This window comes from Petaurus breviceps, unplaced genomic scaffold, assembly GCF_028583685.1.
Source record: "Petaurus breviceps papuanus isolate PSGF00001 unplaced genomic scaffold, PetGlider_PUasm1.0 523, whole genome shotgun sequence".
Lineage (NCBI taxonomy): Eukaryota > Metazoa > Chordata > Mammalia > Diprotodontia > Petauridae > Petaurus > Petaurus breviceps.
The window spans coordinates 3,816,049-3,829,195 of record NW_027186356.1 but is presented as its reverse complement, the minus strand read 5'-3'; the positions used below and the strand labels follow the sequence as shown (position 1 = coordinate 3,829,195).

The window sequence follows — 13,147 nt, the reverse complement described above, 5'->3', positions numbered from 1 at the left end:
GATGGTCTAAATGCCTCTGTCTGATCTCTTGACAGGTGAGAAACCCTATCACTGTAATTGGGATGGCTGCGGTTGGAAATTTGCGCGATCAGATGAGCTAACCCGGCACTACAGAAAACACACGGGCCACCGGCCCTTCCAGTGTCACCTCTGCGACAGAGCCTTTTCCCGGTCTGACCACCTGGCCCTGCATATGAAAAGGCATATGTAACTGGGCCCCACCCCAGGCAAGCCTGTAGCTGGCACTACATGCTGAGCCTTGAGCCAGGGACCTCTCTGAACTCCTTTCTCCCAGAATGTGACTGGTATTTATTGGGCTTTCGTGAAAGGCTAGCGTCCAGCAGGACTGTATTTGTACATAGGGCATTCCCCCTAACTGGACCCTGACCACAGACTTAAGAAGTTTGTGCATCGGAATCCCTGACGCTGACCCCAGTGGGACTGAGTGACTGTTGAATCCGGGCAGTTCTGTCTGATTCTCAATCTCACCTAAAAGGCATGGTTTGAGAAGATTCCCTACTTCTTGACGAATTTTGTATTCAAAATGGTGCAATAGTATTCTTACATTCTCAGCCATGGTCTACACTAGTGCAGGGCTTGATGCCTTGTAAGAAATATAGCCTTAACTTTACCGCCTAAAATGTTGGATAATGTAAATATTTGGCAAGTATTGTAATAATGTAAATATATAAGGACAAATGGGCGTTTTTTGCCTGTTTCTGTTTTATATGAAAATGATTTCTCAATTTTTAAAAAAAATAAAAACAAATGTTCTGCATCTTTTAAAGAATGTTTCCATGCATGCCCAGAGTTGGCTTTTTTGAAAACTGGCAGGTTTGATATACCTCTAGTTGTCCTGGAAAGTTGGTGCAAGCCTCTCACTGAATGTGGAATGAAGGAGGTGGAGGAATGGGATTAGTTTTTTTTTTTTTTTAAATGATGAAACTTAGAGGGAGGTGGGAAGAAACCGGCAAGATTTACTACCTTTTTAGAAATGGTGTTTTAGTTAGTCAGTTTGGGTTGGGCTTGTACAGGGCTATTTTCATAGTCTCAATGTTTTCCAGCTGTGGTGACTGTGTGCCAGCAAGCATGTGGGTTTTTCCTATAAATTTAAACACTGCATTTCTGTAACTAGGGAGGCTTATTTTAAGGCTGTCTCATACATCAATTACCTTCTTTTCCCAAGGGCTTAGGGGAAAGTAGTGGGTGACCCAGCTGACACGAAACCCTCAAAACCATTGGTCTTAAAAAAATACCCTGTATTATTTTGGTAGCTTCTGAGCTATCCTCTAAACTTTTCAATTAAGAAGTGATTCAGTCCTTAAGGATTTTCTGCTCCAGTATGCTCAGTTTCTTCCTTGCCATGTGAATTTTTATGTGTCCTAAGTCCACGTTTTACTGAAGGAAGGTTCTGCAAAAACTTTCTTTATGGAATTTTTATAGAATTGTTCATCTTAAAATCAGTGACTATCACTGACAGTTCTAGTACGCCATCATTGACAAGTATACTCTTCATGCATTATCTCCTTTTCATCTTCACAACAACCCTGAGACAATGGGCAAGAATGATCCCCATTTTACAAATGAAGACTTGATAAAGGAAAGAAACTTACTCAAAATTCCATAGGTAAGGATCTGCTCAATCTGAACCCAGGTGTCCTGACTCCAAAATTCAAGCCTCTTTCCATATTAAGCTGCCTCCCAGTGATAAAGATCAAGCCAGGATTATTTGATTGGGATGAATACATACACTACCTTGTGAGCAAAGGAAGCATAAAAACATAAGACTGTTAAAAACATCTTAGCCTTACTGTTTAGATACACTTTTTAAAAATATATTTTGCTAATATTGTGGAAGGGCTATCTCTATAGTCCAACCCCTTTTATCTGGCTTAGAAAGACTAAATGTCTTGTCCAAGATCGTCCATAAAGAGCAGCCCAGGTCCTTTGATTCATTGTTAGTCCAATCTTCCACTGTAAACTGCCTTTAGAAATGGGTGCACTCTCCATATTCCATTTTATGGATGTGAAAGTGAGGTTAAGACTGACAAGGCTTCCACTCCTAAATCTGAGGTAACTGTACTAACCACCACTAGTCCACCCCACCCCTGAAACTTCGAGGTGTTGTCTCTGTCCAACAGATTTGCCTTGGGAACATGATCGCTGGCTGGTAAGAACAAATTTCACATTTTACTCTTAATGCTTGCATGTTTCAAAGTGCTAATTCAACACATCTTCATTAAAAAAAAAAAAAAGGAAAAAAAACCCTGGAAACCTTAGTTCCTAGCAATTGCACAATTTGTTTCCAGAAAGTGAAAATCGCACAGCATATTTTAAAATAATCACACATCGTGTTGCAACAGTCCTAAGGATTTCCTCCCTTCCCTTCTCCCCTAGATAAAACCTGTGAAGGCAGATGAGTATGTTAAGTAATCTTCAGAAAGCAGAAATTGAAAATTAGCATTTGATTCAACTTTCTAGATCAACATCCCACCAACTTCCTCTTGTACTTAGGCTTTTTGTTTTTCTTTAAAAAAAAATTTCTCTACTCTTGTTACTTCTTTTGCAAATATGTTTTCAGAATGTGACCCTTGAGATGTGAAATCTCTTGTCCTGCACTGGTCTTAGAACATGATGAAATTTTCTTTTTCTTTCATCAGTACTGACTCATTTACTGTTGATGCCCCTGTAATGTCTTCCTAGTTCCATAAAAGAGGGCATATCCCAGAGCAGTGGGCTTGGAGGTTCAGAAAACCTAGATTCTAAATCCAATTCTGCCACTAGCTGACAAATCTTAGGTTATCTCTCTTCTGTGCGTCTCAGTTCCCTCATCTGTAAAATGATGAGTTTGGACCAAGTAATTTCTAGAGTCCCACTCAGCTCTGACATTCTCTGTTTTAAAGTCCTTTCCATCTAACTTTCTGTGTTGTCAAATCCCTTATGATACGGCCCATGTTTATTCATTGACTGTTCTGTAACAGGCACTATGCTAGGCACTAAGGGAAACAAAGTCTTTGGGGAGCTCATAGTCTAGTATAGAGGTAACACCCCAACACAGAAGGTTAGGATACACATTATATACATGGAAGCTTCCTTGGAAGCTAGAATCGGCAACATGTAGTAGAAAGATCACAACTTCTGGAGTCCAAGGACCTGGGTTCAAATGCCACCTCTGACTCAACTATCAATGTGACCTTGAGCAAACCATTTAACCATAAGCCTCAGTTTTCTCATCTGTTAAAATGGTGCAGAAGGTAAGCTAGATAGACTACTACATCTAAGACCCTGTAGCTCTTGTCTGTGTACCTTGTGCCTTGAACAAGAACATAGAAAGATCTAAATAAATGCTTATCAAATTATATTTAACTGCATTATGGAGTTACAAAACTCCATCAGACCTGAGAGCAAATGTCATTACTAACAAGGGGGATCACAGAAGGCTTACTGGTAAGAAGGTGGTATTGGAGTTATACCTTAAAGGATGAGTAATAATAACAGCTCATATTAAGGGGGTACTTTAAAGTATTTCACAAATATCCTCTTAGTTGACCCTCACAACAACCTTGAGAGGCAGGTGGTATCCCCATTTTACAGATGAGTGAACTGAACCTAAAAACAGCTGGCCCAGGGTCACACAGGTAGTGGTTGATGTTTAGTCGTATCCGACTCTTCATGACCCTATTTGGGTCTTCTTGGCAAAGATACTGGAGTGATTTTTGCCATTTCCTTTGCCAACACAGGTAGCAGGTAGGGTAGGATTTCAGCAGGCAAAGAGGGGAGGGACAGAGGACATTCCAGACATAGGGATCAGCCAGAGCAAAGACAGAAGTGTGAGATTGCAGGTCATGAACTGGGGCAGAGAGTTTTCAGTTTGACTAGGCTGTAGCATATGTGGTGAGGACTGATAAGAGATAAGGGTGGAAAAAATGGGGAGGTGTTAGCTCCTGGAGGACCTTGAATGCCAGCCACAGGAGTCCGAGGACAATCTGGAAGATAATTCGATGTCTCTAAAGATTTTGAGCCCAGTGGCTCCTACTGCCCAGATCTCAGCAATGCTTTCAGGGGCTAAAATCTAATAATCAGATAATCCTGGGAGTGGTAGGCAGGATGGTCTGGAGGTTGAAAAGAGGAGACAGGAAGACCTATGAGGAAGTCACTGCAACAGTCTGGTAGTGGGAGTGGAGATGAGGGGTCAAAATCTGAGAGATGTCGTCAGATGGACAGGACTTAGGTGACTGACGGGATAGGAGTGATGAGAGAGAGGGAATGAACCAAAGTTGACTGCAGAGTTCTAGCTCTAACCTTGTACAGTTTCAATCTAAATGCAGTAGGTTTTGTTTCCCCACAAGAGTGGGTTCAGGCCACAATCAACGGAAGACGACTCAACCCTTTTGCCCAAGGCCATTTTCCTAGCTGATTTCAATGCACCTGCCAAGTTTTCTAGCCAACATGTTGTCTTGCTACATCTGAGTTTCATTAAATTCACATCTAAAATGGGGATGAAACTCATGTTGAGTTTCTGTTTTCTTAAGAGTCTCCAATTGAATAGAGGAGAGAGTGTTACATAACATCACTCATATATTTTGCAGCAGGAGACAAAAAGACATAATCTGGAAGGATCAGTCGTAACAGGGACGCTGCAAAATCTTTACATGCAATTATCCACTGCTGACTCAGCTCCCTGAAACCAAACACCTGTTGGCGGAAGATTTTTTTTTTCCCTTCCTCTCTTCATTGGCCCTCTCCAAAATGCTGATGAAAGAGAGACATTCTCCACACTAGATCAGCCCTAGCCATTATTAAAACCGGCTTCACTGGGCGCATCAGGGTGTTAATAAGCTTAAGAATTTTTTTTTCAGCAGAAGACAGCCAGCTACACAATCCCATTCATCTCCTAATAACACCAGTTGGCATTTACGTAATGATTTATGTATATTATCTAGTTTGAGCTTTACCACAAGCCTGTGAGGCCAGTAATTCAGGTATTATCACCCCCATTTTATAGATGGGGAAACTAAGGATCACAAAAGGCTTGCTCAAAGCAGGGGGGAGCCTGGGGGCCTCAAGCCTGGATCTTCTCAGCTCGACCCGAGTTCTTTCCACTCCAATAGCCTTCCTCAGCGTCCTGAGAGTGACAGCAAGCCTGTGTAGACAGGGGCTTTGAGGTTTGCAAAGCACGGTACAAGTCATCTCTGATCTTTATAACAACACTGTGAGGCAGGTGCTCAATCAAGCCCTATTTAACAGATGGGGAAACTGAACTCTAGAGTCTCATAGCTGGTAAATGTCCAAGGCATTCCAAGTCAGGTCTTCTGGATTCTACCCACTACACCACCTAAGCACCAGGGTTCTTTGTAGCTTGCGAATCTACTGTCAGGGTACCTTGAATTCAAAAAGCATTTATTTGTTCTCTGCATTTGCAAGGCATTGTGTTAGAAACCTAGGGTACAACAATAAAAAGTAAGAAAAAACCCCTTAGCCAGTTAGAGCCAAGAGAGTGACTGGGCCAAGAAGGCCCAGCACACAGGGTTTTGAAAGAAGGCTGCAAAAATCAGTCGGGCTAAAGATTAGGTCCACCTGAAATGAGGGATTCCAGAGAGGAGGCTAAAACAATTCAATTACCCAAAGGGAGATGGGGAGCTTAGGACACTTGCTGGAAATTGGCCACGGGCCAAAATACAGTATTGAGTGCCACTGGAGAAGAGTGACTAGTCCTGAATCAGCATGACTGGGTTTCCTCTCCTGAAGGTGTTGCTGCCGAGGACAGGTTGAGTCTAATGATATTTGGTTTGAGGTGGGTGGGATCAGGTCATGAAGTCTGAGGCTCAGGTGAGCCCTCATAATAATTAAAAATAACAACAAAAGCTCGCATTTATGCGGCACTATAAGGTTTGCAAAGCACTTTGCAAATATCATCTCATCAATAATCCCAGAGGGAGGCGCTATTATTACCCCCATTTTATAGATGAGGTTTAGTGACTTGCCCAGTGTCACAGCAAATAAGTGTCTGAGGCTGGATTTGAACTCAGGCCTTCCTGACTCTGGCACACTTTCCACTGCCATGACATCGCTACCCTGGACTTTCCGTTTTCTTAGATCCGAAAACAAACATTGTTCCTTTAATATAGTCTAAGCTGCTTCATGCTCTATGTCAAAAATTGTGGGAACCAAGAGGAACCTTAGAGATAATCTGAGTCCTGGCTGTTCCACCAACAAGATGCTCTATTTCTTTGGCTCAGGAAATTCCCTCTGGCTGTCTCTCATGCCTGGAATGCTCTCCCTCCTCCACTCTGACCATGGACCTCCTTGGCTTCCTTTAAGTCGCAATTAAAATTCTACCTTCTACAGGATGCCTTACCCAACCCCTCTTAATTCTAGTCACTTCCCTTTGTTAATTATTTCCTATTTATCCTATATAGAGCTTGTTTTGTGTATGTTTGTTTGCACGTTGTCTCCTCCATTAGATTGTAAGCACCTTGAGGGCAGGGAGTATCTTTTACCTCTTTTTGAATCCCCATCACTTAGTATGCCTGGCACATAGTAGGTACTTAATAATGTTTATTGATTGATTAAGTACAACTCTTTCATTTTACAAATCAGGAAATTGAGGATCAGGAAGGGGGAAAGTGATTTGACTAATGGTATTCAGAACTAATTATTGGATCTAGTTTCTTAACTTGGATGAAGTTCCTTAACTTCCAGTTCAGGGCTCCCTTTCACTGAACCACAGATGCCTTGCCTCCTTATTACTGGCAAGTCAGTAACTCCAGAGTATAATATTTAAGGGTCTGCAGATACAATCTGCACATGATTCTTCATCTCTATGAACCTCAACATCCCCAGCTATAAAATGGAAATGGTGATATTTATCCTACTCAAGTGGAATATGCGAAACTGAATGTCGTGGACTTTATAAAAAAAAAAATAAAGCTCAGGGATTCTTAGCCTTTTTTGTTTCTCATGGACCCTATTGGTGGTCAGTTTGGTGAAGCCTAGGGACCTCTTTTTAGAATCATGTCTTTAAGTGCATAAAATAAACTAGATTACAAAAGAAACCAATTATGTTGAAATATAGCAATCAAAAATATTTTTAAAGTTCATGAACCTCAGGTTAAAATCTGCCATGAAGTATTAATACAAAGGTGAGTTATCTGATGTGAACACATGCACAGTTACATTGCTTTTTGCCAACTCTTTTTTTTTTAGGATTTTATGGTTGTCTCCATTTGCATCTGTATATTTTGTTTGTGATCCCTAAAATAGTTTCTATTTTTATTGTATCATGGTCTGTAAAGTATTTCCTATTTTTATTTTTTGTCTGCTATAAAGCTCAATTTTTTGAAAGTTCCATGTGGTGCTACAAATACGTGTATTCTTTTACTGTCCAATTTAGCTCTAGTTTCTCCAGCAATTTGTTCAGTTCCATATTTTCCATTCTATTTATCTTTTTCTTTTTTTTATAGATTTTTCACATTTTTTTTCTTAGACTTATCCAAAACTGAGAGAGGGATATTGAAGTCTCCTTTCACTTTTGTGTTACACCATGTCATCTTGTAACTCAGATGTTTCCTTTATTAATTTGTATGCTAAGGCATTTGGAACATATAAGTTTATTACTGATATTGCTTTGTTGTCTTTGGTTCCTTTCAGCATAATATAGTTTCCCTTTTCATTTTTTGAATGTTTATTTTTTGCTTTGTCAGACAGAATAATTGCAATGCCTGCTTTTTTGGATTCACATGATGCATAGTAAAATTTTTTTCCATTCCCTCAGTTTTGTTTTATGCATGTTCATTTTTAAAAATGTGATTGTAGAGCTTTGTCTTCTCATTTAATCTGTTGTTCTTTTTCATTTTATTGGATTGTTTAATCCATTCACATTTAAAGTTATGAGTTAGATTTATATTTTTCCCCATCCGTCTCTAAATTGGCTTTTCCTTTTCAAGTGTGACATTTTTCACTCTCTTCAGTAATACAGTATTATGCTCCGTCAGTTACTTTAATCTTTTTTTAAGGTGGCTCTCTTCCATCTGATCTCTTCCTTTTATTTGTTGTCCCTGTCCCTTTGTGTTTTGCTTACCAATTCATTTTTCTCTTCTGCTTTTATCTGAATATATCATTCTCCCCAACATTCTTTTTTCCTTTCAGTCAAGTAGATTCCCTCTTCCTTTCCTCCCCTTCAACCAGTCCTGTTCATTACGTTTTTATTAAATTTTATTTTTTGCACCCCTTTCCAATAAGCATTTCTCTCATTCTCTTCATCTTCCATCCTTTCTTTCTGTCTTCTGTAGACCCTTATCCTCTGATTCATGACCCCTATAATTATCTAGTCTCTCTCAATTCTCTCTATTCGTCATGCAATCACAGCCTCCAAGGTATCCATTTTAGGCTCTCTCTTCTAGGCACTTTCTGCCATTACCTTGCAGAGCTTGCCCCATGGAATCTCCTTTACCACCTTGCCTCATTCCCAGAACAATGCCAATTATTGCAAATGTCAGAGAGGATACTGCCCCAAGGTAGGGTCCCTCCCCTACTATGTCCCTAATTAGGCAGCCTCCCATTGATCTGTACCCTCTCCTAGTTTCTTTTTTTCCATATTTTCCTAAAAGTCTCCTTCATGGGTCCACACTCTCTCACTCCCCTAGGTACTATTTACACCCAGGAGTGACATGTCTTTATATGTTTCTATGCATAATATGATAGGTAGTGCAGTGGATAGAGTGTGAGGCCTGGAGGCGGAAGACTCATCTTCCCATGTTCAAATCTGGCCTCAGACCTGGACAAGTCACTTACCCTGTTTGCCTCAGTTTCCTCATCTATAAAATGAGCTGGAGAAAGAAATGACAAACCAATCCAGTATCTTTGCCAAAAAAAACCCCAATGGGGTTACAAAAAGTTGGCCACAACTAAAAAAGACTGAACAACAATAGAAAAACTAGAAATACTAAAAACAGATCTACCAGCAAATCTTCAAACAGATTTAGAAAAATAACAAAAGCGGTTGAGAGGGGGAGTGTAGTTCTTTCATCTTGTAGATTTCTTTTGGACTTATTCTATTTTCTTCCACACACAAGCCCACAATCAGTGATTTTATCTATGTGAATCACTTCCTCCATCCATGTCCATTAGAGTCCTTTGTGTATCGGTAGATTCTGTAGATCTTTCATGAACTGTTGTGGCCACATCATGTCACCTGGTAGCCAGACAGACACCTACGAATGAACCTCGCCTGCATTTTAGCTGGGCTGGTCCTCAGAGAACAAACAGACTCTGTCCCCAGACCGCCACTAAAAGCATTTCTGTCTGCCTGGGTCCTGCCAGAAACTGTGCCTGATGCACAGAGCTCCAAAAGTCCAGAGACATCTCCATGCCAAGAGGAGGAACCAGAGGGAACCTCAGTGGAAGATTTTCTTCCACAAGGGCCATTTTTTTTAATGGTTTAGCATGTTGTTTCTCTATTTCCTTTCCTGTGTCCAGTAAATCTAGTTTTCCAGGAAAATATTTGGAAACTTTGAACCTGGATTTGAAAATGCAGGAGAGACAGGAAGAGAGCACAGCAAAGATGATCGGGATATTTCCACAACCTGCTGTAGCTGCTGCGAGTCTGAGATGTGCTAAGTGATGGGAACAGTGTGTTCCCAGCTGGGGCAGTTGTTAGCCATAGACATCCATCTTCCTGCATGTCCCTAAGGCCTTTTAAAGTGATTTATGGCTGGACAGGGACAGCTAGGTGGCGCCATAGTGCACAGAGCACTGAGCCAGGAACCAGGAAGACTCATCTGAATTAAAATCCAGCCTCCAACACTTACTAGCTATGTGACCCTGGGCAAGTCACTTAACCTTGTTTGCCTCGGTTTCCTCATATGTAAAATGAGCTAGAGAAGGAAATGACAAACTATTTCCAGTATGAAAAATGACTGAACAACAACATGGCTGGACGGGTTTCCTCCTTACATAAGTTGAAGACTTACTGTCCTCAATCCTATCTGGGGTTTTCTTAGCAAAGAGTATTCACTACTTGCTCCAAGTAGAAAGCTAGCTGAAGGCAAAAGCTGGGAAGCCTCAGAGCGCCCAGTCTCCTGGTGCTATAACCCTCCCTTTAAACAGCAGAAATTTTTAACTTGCAGCCCCATAAACTTGGTTTGTTTTTGGTTTTTTTTTTTCAATTTTGATAACTGTACTCCAATATAATTGATTTTACTTGCAATCTTATGTATTTTATTTTGTGAATTTAAAAACATGATTCTGAGAAGGGGTCCACAGATTTCACCAGACTGCCACAGGGTTCCCTGACTCAAGAACCCCTGTCTAAATGCTCCCAGCGTCCTCAAGCCTTCTCTCTAGTAAAACCTATTCTCAAAGAAGGATCTGAAACTCACTCTCACTTAAAGTTTAAATGGCCAATCGAAGCTTTACTTTCTATCTACCTATTTAAAAAATATATTATTGAGAATGGAGTCTTGGAAGAACCATCAGAATGTTTAAGGAATATATATTATGTGATGTGAACAAGCAGAGTTCCATGAAGAGGAAGAAAGGTCATGAATAATTAAAATGTTCCCTTTCCCAGGAGGTATCATAGCCTAATAGGGATAAAAGCTTCAAGTTACAGTGCCTCAGAAGTGGAAGATCAGATCAGTTCACTACCCAAAGGGGCTCTTCTCTCCCCATCCGGACAAGTAGTCACCTAGACACTGCTCGAGTAGCTTCAGTGACAGTTAATTCACCACCATTTGATGTAGCCTGTTCTATGGTTGGACAGCTCTGACTGCTTGCAAGCTTTTCCTTATTCTAAATTGCCTTCAGTCTCCCTCTAGCTTCTTACCACTGGGACTAGTACCCTCTTTGGGGCCAATCAGAACCAGCCTAATTCAATTTAATTCAAACACTTATTAAACATCTGTGTGCAAACACACTGTGCTCAACCCAATGGAAATCTAATCACTCTTCAATATACAAACTTCTTCTAATATTTGAAAATGGCTATGGTGTTCTGCCTGCTTCCTCCCCTAATGCTCTGTCTAAGCCTTCTCTTCCAGGTTGAAACATCCCCAGTTCTTTCCACTGTTTCTTGCATAGTATGGTTCCAAGCATCCTCACTAGCCTAGACAAATCCTTGCTTATGAGTTTCCTTGCAGATGGGTTATGATGGGGCAGAGTATAGCAAAACTATTACCACTACCCCCTCAATCTTAGAAGAATAGTAAAAAGAATAATAGCATTTCTATAGTACTTTAAGGTTTGTGAAACACTACACACACACACACACACACACAAGTTAATTATATATACATATATACATACAAACAAGATTTTCTATATGTGTATATGTAAAAATATATAAATATGTGGATGTATGCATATATATATATGTGTGTGTGTGTGTGTGAGGGAGATGCTATTAATATGCCCATTTCAAAGAAAAGGAAACTGAGGCAGGAGCAGTTAAATGATTTGTCCAGGATCAGAGCTGTATCCACTGAACCACCTACATTTTATCCATGTAGCCTACTTTCTTATTAGCTTTTTAGCTAATGTGGTATATACTGATGACTCATATTGAGGTCAAAGTCCACTAAAACCCAAGTCTTTTTCACAAGAACTGCTATCTAGCCGCAACTTTCCTGTTCTATGCTTATAGGATTGTTTTGTTGTTTTGTTTAGTTTTTCAATAAGAGTGCAAGACTTTACATTTATTTCATTTAGGTACCATTTACATGGAGCTTTAAGGTTTGCAAACTCTCATATATACTTTCTCCCATTTGACCCTCTGACCTCACAACAACCCCAGGAGGCAGATGCTATTATTATCCCCTTCTGAAAAATAAGAAAACTGAGGCAGAGAGAGGTCAAGACACTTGCCTAAGGTCACACTGCTAGGAAGTGTCTGAGGCCAAATTTGAACCCAGGTCTTTCTGACTCCAAGTTCAGTGTACTGCCCAGTTGCCTTTATCTCATTTTATCCCCATTTATCCCAATTAAATCTCACTGTGCTCAAGTTCACTGGTGAAAATTTTTCTTTTGCCCTTAAAATCACACAGTGGAGTCCAGCAAAATGCTATTTAATTGGGATAAATATAAAGTCTTGCACTCTGATTCAAAAAATTCAAGCAACGGATGAGAAAAGTCATGGCTAGAAGGTTGTTGTCAAAAAGACTGTTGGGGCAGAGTGGACCTGCCTTTAGCCTGCACTCCTGCTGAAGGGTTGGAAAGGCTTGGAAAGGCTTAGCTCTAGGCCCTGGCCCACACTCCAGTGACCATTCCCTTCCACCCTCAGGTCCTCTCAGCTGTCTGAAACTAAAAAAGGGTGGGGTTAGGGAGACAAGCCAAATGAACCATTCCAAGAATGTCAAAGGTGAATGGAATTTTAGAGCTTGTTTCATCCAGCCTCCTCCAACAGATAGGGAAATTCATATCGAAAGAGATTAAGAAGTTTGCCCAAGGTCACAGAGTTTAACACACACACACACACACACACACACACACACACACACACACACACACACACACACCGAGGACTATAAAACCCAAGAGCCCCAACTCCTTGTCCCGTGCTCTCTCCATGACCCCACTCTGTCTTTTGTTGACTGAGCACCTGCTAGTTTGAGCCCTAGTTCCTCCAAATACCCTTAAGTCTTCTGATTTTTGCTAATACGGAGATTTTCACTGAGCTCCATCAAGTCTGTCTATTCCCTGAAAATTGGTTTGGGGGGAGGGGCATTTGCCAGTTGCTCTGAGTCAAGAGGGCCATCCAAACCTAAGATACTACAGAGTGGTAGCCAGCCACCATGGCTACCCTGGACTTCAGCTGTGGCTCAAAGGAAGGATCCGAGTTGCAAATCACAAAGATCTTGGGGTGGGTGCTTCCTGTTGAACTTTAGAGACCTTGTTTTCTTTTTAAAATGAAACTGAGTCACCTTTAGGAGATAGGACCATTCAAGTTTCCCTCAACTAGCCTCATGACTGTGTTTTTGCTACCATGATTAACTCTTGTTTGGACACTATTCAACCCACAAACATTTATTAGATGTTCATTGTTTCAAATGAGCCATTAAAATCCCTGGACCATAAAGACAAAAGCAGAGACAATCCCTGCTCTCAAGAAGTTTACATTCTCCTAGGGGAGATGCCACCTCTAAGTGTATAC

At 40.8% G+C, this 13,147-nt stretch overlaps 1 protein-coding gene across 1 annotated transcript in view; it reads left to right on the top strand.

The window, feature by feature from the left end:
• KLF2 (KLF transcription factor 2) overlaps positions 1-790 on the top strand; it is a 2,485-nt gene extending 1,695 nt beyond the window's left edge. Inside the window, exon 3 of the mRNA XM_069102121.1 lies at positions 36-790. Within this exon, the coding sequence (XP_068958222.1) occupies positions 36-211 (176 nt within the window). The 3' untranslated portion in view covers positions 212-790. The remainder of the gene's footprint in view (positions 1-35) is intronic.
• Positions 791-13,147: the final 12,357 nt, after the last annotated feature.